General features: G+C 43.7%; 2 protein-coding genes across 7 annotated transcripts in view; one reads left to right on the forward strand and one right to left on the reverse strand.

Annotated features, from left to right (window-relative positions):
* Positions 1–10,379, reverse strand: part of FAM186B (family with sequence similarity 186 member B) — a 24,568-nt gene extending 14,189 nt beyond the window's left edge. The window contains exons 1-2 of the mRNA XM_059937355.1: positions 10,254–10,379; positions 9,856–10,072 (exon numbers count right to left, since the gene is read on the reverse strand). Coding sequence (XP_059793338.1) covers positions 9,856–10,072; positions 10,254–10,379 — 343 coding nt within the window. The remainder of the gene's footprint in view (positions 1–9,855; positions 10,073–10,253) is intronic.
* The window catches only part of PRPF40B (pre-mRNA processing factor 40 homolog B), a 20,898-nt gene continuing 16,662 nt past the window's right edge, over positions 9,890–14,125 (forward strand). For 3 of the 6 annotated variants that reach the window (XM_059935834.1, XM_059935833.1, XM_059935835.1), the window contains exon 1: positions 10,295–10,380. In XM_059935834.1, coding sequence (XP_059791817.1) covers positions 10,378–10,380 — 3 coding nt within the window. In that variant the 5' untranslated portion in view covers positions 10,295–10,377. Of the gene's footprint in view, positions 9,970–10,281; positions 10,381–14,125 lie in introns of those variants that run through there. The other 3 variants (XM_059935838.1, XM_059935837.1, XM_059935836.1) reach the window with 3 other exon arrangements.

Consider the following 14,125-nt stretch of genomic DNA (forward strand, 5'->3'; position numbering starts at 1 on the left):
ACAACAAAGGGTGACTATGTGAGGTGATGTTATTGTGATAATCATTTCACTATATACATGTATATGTTTATATATAAAATAATCACATGTACACTTTAAATTTACACAATGCTGTCAATTATATCTCAATAAAGCTGGAAAAATAAAAAATAAAACAGCTAGTGTGAGTTTGCATTTAGGTTCTATCTTACTAAAAAATGAGATGTAATAATGAACCCATGACTTAGGCTGCATCACATATGCACCTAATATCACAATCTACTATGTTTTGGACAATGACTTGTTTGCCTCTCTAGGGAATAGAGGTGATATGCTACGACATGAGTGGGACAATGTTTCACTGGAGAGGCGCTGCGATGTGTCTTTTGCGCCTTCTGCACCCACCACCCTGCCCTCCCCTCCCAGCAAATGCCGACCTAGGGTAGGGGAAAGGAGGAGGCTGAGTGAGTTGGGACCAGTGTCTTGGGGGGAAGGCACCCGCCCTCAGGACTGCACCCAGCCTGCAAACTCACCCCAGTCACCTAGCCAGTGGAGAATTTCATACAAGTGCTTCTCTTTAGTCTTAGCATCATTGGAGAATGAGGTAATTTTCTCCAGCAAGATGAATCTGTTCTTGCCCTTTTGCTCTGTCTGGTGAGATTTTGCCTTTTTTTTGAAATCATATCCTAATTCTTCCTGGAAGCGGTTGATGACACAGTTGACATTGTCCAAGATGTCTGAGAGCTGGGAAGAAATATCCTATATGGGAGGCAGCAGATTGTGGTGTTTTGGGGTGTGAACTCTGGCGCCAGATGCCATGTCCTAGTAGTGTGATCTTAGACAAGTCAGTTAATTTCTTGGGGCCTCAGTTTTCTTATTTGTAAAGTGGAGATATAGTACCTATGTCACAGGGTTTTTGTAAAGATTAAATGAACCAGTATTTGTAAAGCACTAAGGACAGCGCCTGGCACATAAAATAAGTGTTAGCTCTAATTACTGTCATTTTGATTATTAAGACCAGTTCAGGGAGAGAATACTAAAAATCCACAGCGAACATTTCTTCAGAATTTCAGAATTTGCTGGGGACTTCTGGACATCTCTCCTCACAAGGATCCAGAGGCAACAGACTAGAAAAATGAGGCCCCAAGAAACCCTCAGGATCAGAGGCTCCCATTAAAAAAATGCACCAGAGGCTCACGTGCAGGGTGATTTGAATCTTTGGCCATTTCCCTGCGAGTTTCTAGGGCTCAGCTTGGGGCACTCGGACAGGTTGCCAAGAACAGACCCCAATCATGAACTCTGGGCCCCTCCTCCTGCCCTGGTAGGACCCACCATGATGTGTCTCAGGGCCAACCTAGGGCTTCCTGTGGGCTGCCTGCTTCCTGGGCCGATCCCTGCCTTGGGGGCGGTTTGATTCCAGCTCACCCTCCACTAGTCTGTCCACAAACCCAGCTTGCTGAGGATCCCAGGACCCCTGAGGGCCCAGAGCTAGAATCTTACCCAAATCTGGGCTCAGTCCCCAGCCTCCACACCAGACCCCAACAGAAGGGTGACACCCTCATCTCAAGGGGTTACCTCCTGAGCCCGAGTTAGTTGGGCAGCCTCAATTCTTGAGATGATGGCTTTCACTGACGCAGGGGTCACCAACAGTGGGGGTTCGTCTTTCTCCATTTTTGATCACTCTGTCAGTCACAAAGAGGTCCTGTGTCTCTGGTACAGGGGCCTGGACACACGATGTTGGCTGCTTGGGGGTTAAGGACTCCAGGGCAGCTCCTGAGTACCCTCTTCCTAGCCACAGCTCCCTGTAACTGCCAGACATCACGTTCCAACTGATCTTCTTTTCTCCAGTGACATCATCAGGTTGATTGGAAGAATGACTCCCTGTCGTCTATCTGCTTGATTATCTAGCTTTTTAATCCATCACCTAATATATATTAACTTGACCTGTTGCTTTTTAAAAATCATTAAATGTTATGCTCCCAAACTAAATATTAACGGCTAAAAGTAGGAAACAGCAATTAGAAAAAGTTCGTTTCCCAAAGAACTTTTAATTAAAAAAAAATTACAGCCAATCAATAACTAATGAGAATATATTTCAATTTGCACCAGGGGTCAGGGCTTAACCAACACTGTCACTGAAGGTAATCATCAGTGCCAGAGGCCTTTTTAAAACAAATGATTAAAATGGACATCATTGTATGCCCAGGACTAGAACTTTGCCTGGTATATAGTAGGCACTTAATAAACATTTGTTGAATTAATGAATATGTAAGTAAAAATACATATATGTGCAAATTATTCTTCCATGTTACTGAAACATTTAACAGATAAGGAATTAAACATTGTAAGTTCAGTTCTTAGCAATGCCATAGCCACTTAACAACTTGTCACCTGACACCCACCTGTTTTTTATATACTATCATTCATTCACTTATTCAAAGTTAATTCTTTCATTGCCTCATTTACTCAACGAACACTTATTGGTAACGTTCTATGTTCCAGGCATGGGGCTAGATGCTAGAAATACAAAAAAGAGTGAGACCTAGTTCCGTCTTTGAGGCAGTCACACCCTGGTTTATGGATACCTGTCTATCTATACATCTGGCACTGGATGGTCCTTTAATCCCTTATGATTTCAGAGCATGTTGTAGGTTACAAATAACTTATTTATCCTTACAAACATGTAGAGGCAGCTGAGGCTCAGAGTTATGAGACTTATCTAAAGTTATAGAGCTAGGAAGTACAGAGTCAGGACTTCAACCTGCTTTTCTGATTCCCAATCTGGGGTCCTTTCCCCTTTTTTCCCTTTCTCTCCCTCCACACTTCTTCCTTCTTTTACACATAATCATACTGATAATTAGATCACAAATAGGTACTTCCCTGGTGGTCCAGTGGTTAAATCTTCCTTCCAATGCAGGGAATGTGGGTTCAACCCCTGGGCAGGGAACTAAGATGCCACATGCTGCGGGACATCTAAGCTGGCGAGCTCTAGAGCCCAAGTACCACAACTAGAGAGCCCGCGTACCACAATTACTGAGCCCGCGCACTCTGGAGCCTGTGTGCCACATCTAGAGAGAAGCCCGTGCACCACAACGAAGAGCCCGTGTGCTGCAACAAAAGATCCCACATGCCGCCAACTAAGACCCGATGCAGCCAAATAAATAAATTAATTTTTTAAAACCCATACATTTATTTTAAAAATTAGATCACAAATAAATGATCTAAACAAGCCAATTAAAAGATAGATTATAAGATTCAATTAAGAAAAGCCCAATACTCAATTATGTTCTGTCTACAAGAAACACACTTTAAATAAAAAGATACATATATGTTAAAAGATGGAAAGAAATAAACCATGCTAATACTAATCAAAAGAAAGCTAGAGTGGCTATATTAATTTCAGATTTTAGAACAAGAAAGATTAGCAAAGATAAAAAGGGAGGGATATTCCATAATGATAAAGGTGTTAACTAATAAAGGTGACATAATCTTATATATATATATATATGAACCTAATAACATAGCTTCAAAATACATGAAGTGAAAAACTTATAGAAGTGAAAGGAGAAATGGATAAATCCACAATTAGAGTTAGAGATTTCAACACTTTTCTTTCAGGAATTAGAAAAAGTAGAAAAAAAAAAAAGTAAGGATATAGAGGTTTTGAAAAACACTATCAACCAGCTTGACTCGATTGACATTTATAGAACATCTCACCCAACAACAGCAGGATGCATTATTTCCAAATGTATATGGAATAATAATCTGGACCATAAAACAAATATCAATAAACTTAAGATTAGAATCATATAAAATATGTTCTCTGATCACAATGGAATTAAACTATAAGTCAATAATTGAGAGATATCTGGGAAAATTCCCAAATATTTGTAAATTAAACAACACACTTCTATATAATCCATGAATCAAAGCAGAAATGACAAGGAAAATTATGAAATTTTGAACTGAGTGAAAATGAAAACATGACATATCAAGATTTGTAGGATGCTGCCAAAGCAGTGCTTAGAGGAAGAAACTAGATAAGGAAGAACAGAGAAACTCAAGCAGAAGGAAATAATATGGTTAAGAATAAAATAAATAAAACAGAAAACAAACAAAAATGGAGAAAATCAATGCAATTACCAAAACCTGGTTTTTTGAAAAGATTAATAAATTGATAAAGCTCTAGCCAGCTTTTACCAGGGGAAAAAAAAGAGAAGACACAATTTACAAACATCAGGAATAACAAGGGGACACCATTACAGACTCTACAGCGGGAATAATAAGAGAGTATTATGAAAAAACGTTATGCCAATAAACTTGGTGAATTAGACAAATTCCTTTAATAGATACAATCTATTAAAGCTCAATAAAAAAGAAAACCTGAAAAGCCCTCAATCAATTAAAGATATTAAATTAATAATTAAAAACCTTTCCTTCAAGGAAAACTCCAGCCCCAGACAGCTTTATTGGTAAATTTTTTGCCAAACATTTAAGGAAAACATAATACAACTCTATATAAACTCTTTGAGAAAACTGAACAGTATGGAACACTTCTCAAATCATTTTATTCGGTTAGCATTACCTTGCTACAAAAACCAGACAAAATATTACAAGAAAAACACAGACATAACATAGACATAAAAGAAAATAAAATGGAAGCTGCTGACAGGAAAAAAAATTATCTGCAAAACATGTATTTGATAAAGGACTTGTATCCAGAATACATAAAGAACCACCATAACTCCATTACAGGAAGGAAAACAATCCAGTTTTTAAATGGTTAGAAGATTTGAATAGACACATCACTAAAGAAGATATTCAAATGGTAAATAAGCACATGAAAAGATTCTCAACGTCATTAGGGAAACAAAACCACGACTTGTTAACCTCAGTGTGTGACGATACCAAGTGTTGAGGATGTTGGGAAAGTGAAACCCTTGTATATTACTGGTGAGAATGTAAAATGGTACAGCCACTTTAGAAAACTGTTTGGCAGTTTTTTAAAAGTTAAATATACATTACCACACAATTCCCATTCCTAAGTATATACCCAAGAGAAATGAAATCTACCCAAGAGAAATGAAAACATATGTCCACACACAGATCTATATGCACAAATATTTATAAACAGCTCTATTTGTTATAGCTCAAACCTACAAACAACCTAAATGTCCATCAACTGGTGAACGCATAAACAAACTGCAGTATGTCCATGCAATGAAATATACTACTTCACATTAAAAAAGAATGAACTACTGATACATGCAACAACATGGATAATCTCAAAAGCTTTATACCAAGTGAAAGAAGGCAGACACAAACTACCACACACTGTATGACTCCATTCATATGAAATTCTAGAGATGCAAAACTATAGTGACAGAAAGCAGATCAGTAGATGACAGGAGCCAGATGAGGGAGAAGCGACTGACTGCAAAAGGGAACAAAGAACGTTTCTGAGGGAAGGAAATGTTTTATGTCATGATTATGGTGGTGTTTACATGACTGTACCATTTGTGAAAATTCACTGTACCCTACACTTAAAACTGGTGAATTTTATTATGTGTAAACTATACCTCAACAAAGCTGATTTTTTAAAATGCAATGTTTTATAATGCCCAAGACTGTGGAGGGATTGTGGGCAGACAGTGCAAGGGGCTGGAAGTTAGGAGGGTATAAGGAAATAACTCTTTCTCTTTTCTCGGGTGGCAAGTCTTCTCTATTTTCCTTCCCTTTACCCTTGGGGCTGGGATGCTCGCTCCTCCAAGCCCCTCTCCCATGCAGTTCAGGCCAGTAGCAGCACCTTCACCACAGTTCAAGGGTCACACTAGTTGATCACTAGCCCAGAAGAGATGTTTCTAAACCTTTTTTTAAAAAGCAGCTAACCCCCTTTTGCAAGCAAAGCCTTCTGTAGAACCTCACTATCTAAAACAGATAAAAGCAATGTCTTATTAGAATACATTTGTAAGTTCAACTTCATGATATCTCTGTATTATAAGATCATTCGATGTCAACAAGCTTGTTTTGACAAACCCAAAAATTTGATATGTAGGACATTTGAGTGTATATATTTTTAAACTACCGTTTTAAAAATATTTAAAATATATTTAAAGTTTCTGGGTAAAAATGGTAGATTGAACACACGTATCTAATTTTGTTCTACTAAAAATATACTAAAACTATAGCAAAGGGATTTTTTTAAGGCATAAGTGCACAAAGACAGGGAAACAGGAGAGGAGACGAGCAAAATACTTTAGGAAGCTGTTAAGCATATGGATGAGTGGTTGCTGACAGACTAGAGAAGGATGAATCCTAAGGCAGAAGTGGGGCAACCATACGGCAAATGGAATTAGTTGTGCCAGATTGCTGACCACCCCAAGAAGGAAGGCCTAAAGATGTGACATCAGAGGTTCCCTGCAGTGAAGCTCTTGGAGACAAGCCCCACCCATGTACCTCAGCCCACAGAGCACAAACGCTCCTCACTGGGATTTTGGTAACCCATCCTTAAATGTGAGCAGACAACCAGGGATTATAAGACCTTCAACCAAAGAATCTAACATGAAAGAGATCAAAACCGCAGAAAAAGAAATTTAGAGAAAACAGTGATTATGCAAGAGAAGAAAACTTAAACCATCATTAATAGTGTCAGAGATAAGCTATTGCAACTTTGAAACAAAATAAGATGCTATAAAAAGGAATAGCTGGAGAACAAAAATAAAGTGAGAGTAATAAAACTCTTTAAAATATTGAAAAACTCAGTAGAAGAATAGGAAGATAAACGTTGAGGACATCTCCCAAAGACAAAAAAGATGAAAAGTAGGAGAGAAAAACAAGAAATGTGAAGGACCAGTCCAGCAGATCCATCATCTGAATTATAGGAGTTCCAAAAAAGAAATAAGAAAGAAAATGGAAGCGAAGAAATCACTAATGGGATGATTCAAGATTATTTCCCAGAAGTTAGGGGCACTGAGTGCCCAGCACTACAAATAGCTTCTCTAAGACATATCACTGCCATTTTAGAACACTGGAGACAAGGAGAGGTTCAGAGAGGGGGAAAAAGTCACTTACAAAGGATAAGGAGTTAAAAGACTTCAGACATCTCAAGAGCAATGACCAAAGCTAGAAGGTCACGTTGCAATGCCGTCATAATTCCAAAGAAATTCAAGTCCCAGCGAAACAATGGATCGTGTCAGAATAGAATAATGGTGTTGTCAAACATGCAAAGTTTGAAAACAATTTACCTCCTCCTTTCTGAGGAAGCTTCCGGAAGATGGTCTCCTCCAAAAAGAGGGAATAAGTCAAGAAAGAGAAAGATATGGAAACTGGCAAATAAAAGATCCAGCAAAGGAGAAAGGCAAAGAAAATGCCCAGCAATGAGAAAGGAGATAGTAGGTTGCAGATGTGTGTGTGTGGGGGCGGGGGAATAAATTCAGACTGGTGTTGGTCAGAAGTCTCCAGCAGAGATGTCCTCAAGAAGATGAAGTTAATAGAATATCTCCTGTGTCTAGATATTCTGAGAAGGGATTTAGGCAACTGGGGGAAGATTTTGAGATAAATACATAGAAAACTAAACAAATGAAAAATACCAAGGTAATTATTAATTCCAGGAAACATAAAAAGTGCAGGAAAGGAAGAATAATCAAAGTTTTCTACATGGCTCAGCTCTGAATAGCATATGCAGTCACAGTGTTGTGAGAACTGAAAATTGAACTAACAAAAAGGAGCAAATTAAATTTGGCAGATAGGAGATGAGAATAAGGTATAAGCACTGGAAAGAGAGGCAGGGAAGAGTTCAATCCTCAAGTCCGCCCCTATTACTTGTGAGGGCTGGGGCAGACTACAGATGGAGACTCTCATACACTACATATCTTAATGTTACAAATTAAGGTAACACACTGTTAAATAAAATACCTCTAAACCAACTTCACAAATATACTTTCATAAGGACCTACCTAAAAGGCCAGGTTCTAAATTAGAATTTTTGGACTCCTCAGAGTTCTACAGTAGAAAATAGCAGCCCCTAGCCCCTGGCTCTTGCCTGACCCCCTTCCTTTCTGCCCTTGCTTCTGTCCTGCAATGAGCGAGCCTTACACAGGGTCCTGTGGACACCCCAGCTTGTGCTCACTCCTCTTGCTGTGCATAGCTGCCCCTTGGCTACCCCTCAGGCCTAGGGATGCCCACACTATCAGCAAGGTCTCCCTGGGGAGGAAAGATCCAAGGAAGAAGCTGGTGCAGGCCCAGGAAGCAAGCTGGGCAGGGAATTCCAGGGTCCCAGGTATTCAGAATATCACCTGTAAGGTGGGAAGTGGGCTTTGGATGGACATATCCCCTCGGACTCCTCACCCCGAGGGGAGGGACACAGCTGGAGGAGGGCCAGAGATATGAAGGTAAATGCCAGAAGAAACAGTTGAAAAGAACTTAATATGGCTGCCTCCCAGGAGGGAGAGAGAATGGAGGCAGGGCTCTTCTGTTTTTCTTAACAAATCTTATATAATTATTTGATTCTTTAAAATAATTATATAAGATTTATATATAGACACACAGGTGTCTATGTGTTCTAAAAAATACCTCATTAAAAAAAGAAAAACTGGGCTTCCCTGGTGGCACGGTGGTTAAGAATCTGCCTGCCAATGCAGGGGATGTGGGTTTGAGCCCTGGTCCAGGAAGATCCCACATGCCGCGGAGCAACTAAGCCCATGCGCCACAACTACTGAGCCTGCGCTCTAGAGCCTGTGAGCCATAACTACTGAGCCCACGTGCCACAACTACTGAAGCCCGCGCAGCTAGAGCCCGTGCTCCACAAGAGAAGCCACCGCAATGAGAAGCCCGCGCACTGCGACGAAGACCCAACACAGCCAAAAATAAAAATAAATAAGTAAATTTAAAAAAAAAACTGTAAAAATAAAATGTGACTGATAAAAGTTTATGGAACCTCTGAACCACTTCTGCTGTGCCTAGAGGTCTCAATAATATGTTTGAAAACAACAGGACTAGGCCCTCATTTGAGGCCATCTAGGTATTACAATGAAAACCAGATGAAGTTTGGGAATTCCCTGGGGGTCCAGCGGTTAGGACTCCACCCTTCCACTACAGGGGGCATGGGTTCCACCTCTGGTTGGGGAGCTAAGATACCCCCAAGTCACACGGCGCTGCCAAAATCAAAAACAAAAACAAAACACCCACATGAAGTTTCTCTCTACGGCGGCCCCAAGAATGACTCTCTCTTCCTTTCCTCCCATTTGTCACCTTTAATTTAGGACTTCTACTTCGTGTTGGTTGTTTTCCTACCTCTCCCCTGCTAGACTCTAAGCGCCCTGGAATTGGACCCAGGTGAGACTTCTTTGTATCTTCAGGACCTAGCACAGTACCAAACACGGAGCACAGGCTCAATTAAGTGTTGATAAATAAAGGAAAAAAGAAACACCTTTACCCGGGCCTTGGACAGAAGGTGCTCGACTTTTCTGCACCCGTATGCCTGAAGCTCTGTAAGTTACTAGCCCTGAGACGTTCAGCAGTCATTAAATAGCTTTAGGTTAGAATTCCCTTACGTATACAACATAACATTTATCTCACATCTTTATTCCTAAAATAAATTGGGCCCCTCGCCTCACGATTTAACAGCTTGGTGGGAGCCAAATCTCAAAAGAAGTAACTTTGGGGTCACGTAAGAAGCACTTGTACGCCGCACAAGGGCAGGAGTTTCCCGGGATCTGTCTGCTTTTTTTCCCCACTGCTATTTGCCCAGTGCCTGGAACACTTCCTGGCACATAACAGGTGCTCAGTAGTTGCTGAATGAGTGAATTAGTTAAAGTGCTAAAAATAACTACGCATCGAACCAAAAAAACGCTCTGTGAAGTGTAAAGATATCCCTACATTCGGAATGAATACTTGGGTCCAGCCTCTGGTCCTGAGAGCGAGCGCGTGGGATCCAGCTGCTCCGCGCGCCCTTGCAGTCGAGCCGCGAAGGCGGAGAAGCGGCGGGAAGAGGTCTGGAGGCGGCCGGCGGGAAGGGTGGGAAGGGCGGGAAGGCAGGAGAGTCCCGGGCGCGCGCTGAGGGGTCGGGACCCAAGCTCAGGCCGCGAACCGCAGCCTAGCGTCGGCTCTCCGGCCGTCACTCACAGCGCGGAGCGGCCGTGCCCCGCGCCCCGCCCCCGGTAGGCGGACTCCGAACCAGGAGGCGCAGGGGCGGGGCCTTGCTCTCCGCGCCGGGGGCGGGGCCGGGCCGGGGCTCTCTGGGCCGGTGGAGGACCCGGCTGGTCGGCGGGAGCGACCGGAGCCCCGGCCACCAGGGCGTGCGACCCCCATTGGCCCCGCCTTCCCGGCTGCGGCCGGCCAATCAGAGCGGCTTTTACTGGTGGGTGGGCCGAGCCGGCCCAGCTGCTCGGAGGCTCTGGCATGGTAACGTCCCCGCGCGGGTGTGGAGGGGCCCGGGTCGGTCCCACAGCGCCCCCGGCGGCCCGGGCCGGGGCCGGGGGGGCGGGGAGGCCGCCGGGGGTACCCGGGACCCCGGGGCAGAGCTAGGGGATTGAGGGGTTAGGGAGAGAAGCCGGGGAGGGGGGAGGGGGCGGGGATTTGGGGGAGAAGGGGCGGGGGAGGCCATGATGGAGGATGGCGGAGGGTGGGGGTGTTGAGGGGAACTAGGGTTGCGGGACTGGGTGAGGAGGAGGAGGAAGGGATGATGCGAAGAGTGGGTTTGTGGAGAAAGGTCGAGAAAGAAGAGGGGGCGAGAGATGTGGGAACCGGTGGACTAGGGGAAAGCTGGGGGCCACAGTTTCCCCTCCTGGGATATTTGGCGTGCGACATGCCCCTTACCCAGACTCAGTGCTTGAACCCTTTGGAAGCCCTGGGTGCCCCATAAGACCTCTTGGAGACCCCCTCCTTTATTTCCCCGCATTGTTTCCTGAGGTGAGGAGGGGGCATTGTTTCCTGAGGAAAGAGAGGCTTCCGGCCCCCACGCAGTGCTGGACAGTCCAAGAAATGGGAGAGCAGAGGCCCCTTGGTCCCAACCCTGGCTCTGCCGTCAACAAACTCTGTAACAACTCTGTGTGACCTTGGGCAAGTCACTACCTTTCTTTGGGCCTTAGATTTACTATCGATTAAAAAAAAAAAAAAAAAAAAAAGGAAGATGCATGGGAATGATATCCCAGATCTCTTTCTGCTCCAAAATGGGGTGATTCTTGAGAGAGTTCAGGAGAATGGGTTCTAGGATGTGGGGAAGCAAAAGAAAGCAGGACGAAGATGGAGGGTAGGCCTTCAGCTGGGGCTGTAGAAAATCCCCAGGGATGTGGGGGGATGGTAGGCACAAAGCATGGCTGGGGCAGGCTAGCCAGCGCCTCTGGAATCCTGTTGGAGGGATGGGAGAACTCTCAGTAGAGGAGGGGTTGAGACCTAACCCAAGAAAGATGAAGACCAGAAGTAACATTCTGTTCATCAGAAGGAGAGTGATGAGATGGCAGGATCAGAGAAGCAACGGAAGATATTTTCTAGTATCTTTGGGGAACAGGATGAATAATGAGGCTGGTACAAGGGAGTGGGAACTAGAATGGTCTCGAAAACAGGGAGGGAGAGGCTGGTGCTGTTTGGGGCAGCTGAAGAAGGGCAGCAGGTAGATATTAGAGCACAGGGTAATCAGCTGGTCTCTCAGCCTCCATGATACTTTTCTTTCTGATGATGGCTACCTCTTTCTGAGAGGTGTGCCTCCCAGCCTTCATTTTCCAGCACAGATCCCTTCAGGGAGTGAGTCAGACCTGGCCAACCTTGGGATCCCCTGGCTGTCTCAGGATTTCAGGATTGTGTGAGGACTGGTGTAAAAAAGAAAAGAGGGGAATGAATTTGAATGTGAGAAATACCTGTGGCACTATCGTCCTTGCTGGGAGGCCGCTTTGTGGAGTAGTTGAAAGCACAGGCGTTGGGGTCAGACTGCTTGGATTCCAAACTTGCCTCTGCCATTTAATCTCTTGGAACCTTGGTCAAGTTACTTGATCTCTCTGAACCTCAGTTTCTTTATCTGTAAAATGGGGATAATAACCTCTAATATAGTTGCAAGGATTAAATGAGTGTTTGGCATGGTATCTGGCTCATAATAAGCACTCAGTTAAATGTTATTTTTCCCTCTTTCCATTCTCTTCCTTCTGTCTCTCCAGTCTTCTCCTTTTCTCCTTTTGTTCTTTCTTCTGAATCTTCAGTTCTGAGATGCCCCTCAGATGTGGAGGCTGAGAAAAAACTGATTGTATCTGTCGGGTGGGGGGGTGGGGGGGGTGGGAAAAAAAATCCTTCAACTGGCCCAGGTGAACACGATGATCAGATGATCAGTTATCTCTTTACCGTCTTTCCCCAGCCTACAAATGTGTTTTTGTTCCAGGGAAGACACATGATCTGCTTCTCTTTCAGCCCCCTTTCCTATATCCCTCTCTCACACAAGTTACGTCTTCAGATTCTCACACAGAAGTATAATAAGACCTGAAGTTGTGTAGGCACTGCAGCAAGTGAGATAGGGGCAGGGGTGTTTCAGGAAAGAAAGCATACACGTTGCACAGGGGAGGCTTAGGGAAGGGAGGGCTTTGGAAGTTCCATAGTAATTTATGTTCATTCCATTGCTGTGTCCTCTCTGGGGAACTGTCCAAAACAGGCTAGTGTCTGGATCCTGGCCAGGGGTCTCCATTCCAAGTTAAAGATGGTCATATACAGTTAGTTTTTAAAATTGTTTAGGTTTTCCCGTGCCAGTATTTGGTTCTAGTTCACTTTCCCCAGCCACACAGACCTCTGCCAAACTGCCTCTCTCTCACATCACGGTCAGCTTTTACCCAGAGAATTTATACAAATGTACCTGGGTACATGTGCACACACATACACATTTGTCTGTTTTAGGATATTCCAGTATGCAAAAATAAGTTTAGGGGTGAGTCTGCATCTTGTCACAGCACTTTGTGTGCAGGGCCTTGACTAGACACTTCAGAGGAGGCTTAAAAGGAGAAAACGCAATCCCTAAATGTAGGGAAATCCCCACCTGAGTAGGGAGACAGGCAGTCCCATGTGAAACACCCAGCAGACATCCACAGAGTAGCACGTCACTCTGTGCAAAGTAGTGCAGCATTTATCCTGAGGGGACACAGGTAGGAGTGTGTGTATGTGTGGAGGATAGTCATAAAGGTAACCTGAAGGAGATGACTATTGGATCATCTTGAACAAAATAAGAGACAAAGAGTAAAAAACACATGGAGTAATCTAACAGTTTCTGTGCAAAGAGGAGGAGGGGAGCCATTGAGACAGGGTGAGCCAAGGAGAGTGTAGGATGGGTCTTGTTTAAAGGCTTTGAATGAGATGAGATGAGAGATTCTGTAGGGTGGGCAATAGGGACCCACCACTGGTTTTCAAGCAAGAAAATGTTGGAACCTTCCTGGTTTAACCACATGGGTCTCAGTGGATATGCTAGAGTGAAGAAAACAGACTGTGCATTTAAGGGAGTAGGGCTAGAGGGCAGATTGGATCCAGCCCTGGGACCAATTAATCCCCCTTAGTTTTTTATCTGAAAAAAGAGGACTGCCTAGGGTGGTTGCCAGCGTCCTCTCCAGTTCTGACATTCTGTGTTCCCTGAATAACTGCTAGACCTTAAGATGGCTTTGTTTTGTGGGACTTGCCAAGACCAGTCAGTAAGTCAAGAAATAATAGCACATACTGTGTGCCAATAGGGGGTGGTGAGGAAAATACAATGGGCATGGGATATTGGAGTAAGCAAAACCAGAGTCCCTGCCCCTTAGAGTTTTCAGCCTAGTGGAGGTGTCAGATACTTCATTGATTCTAAGACTCACATTTTAACATTTCTGAAGTCAAGATGCATCTTAAATTAAAATCAGTGGAGTATCATAATTTAATTGGCAGCATTTGTTTTTTATTAGTGCCACATAAAATAAGAATACAATCAGAATTGTACAAATAACTGTAAAATTCCAGTGGATAATTGCTGAAGGAGGCGGTAACATGGTGTCTGAGTGTGTAAAAGAGGGCTCTGACTAGTCCGCTGGGTTGGAGAAAGGCATTCCTGAAGAAATGATGACTGCCAGATGTGAAGGATATGTAGGCGAGTTGTGTGGGGTTGGAAGGAAGCTAGCCCCAGGCAGAGGTGAATGTCTGAGGTGGGAGGATT

This window comes from Balaenoptera ricei, chromosome 10 (genome assembly GCF_028023285.1).
Source record: "Balaenoptera ricei isolate mBalRic1 chromosome 10, mBalRic1.hap2, whole genome shotgun sequence".
Taxonomy (NCBI): Eukaryota; Metazoa; Chordata; class Mammalia; order Artiodactyla; family Balaenopteridae; genus Balaenoptera; species Balaenoptera ricei.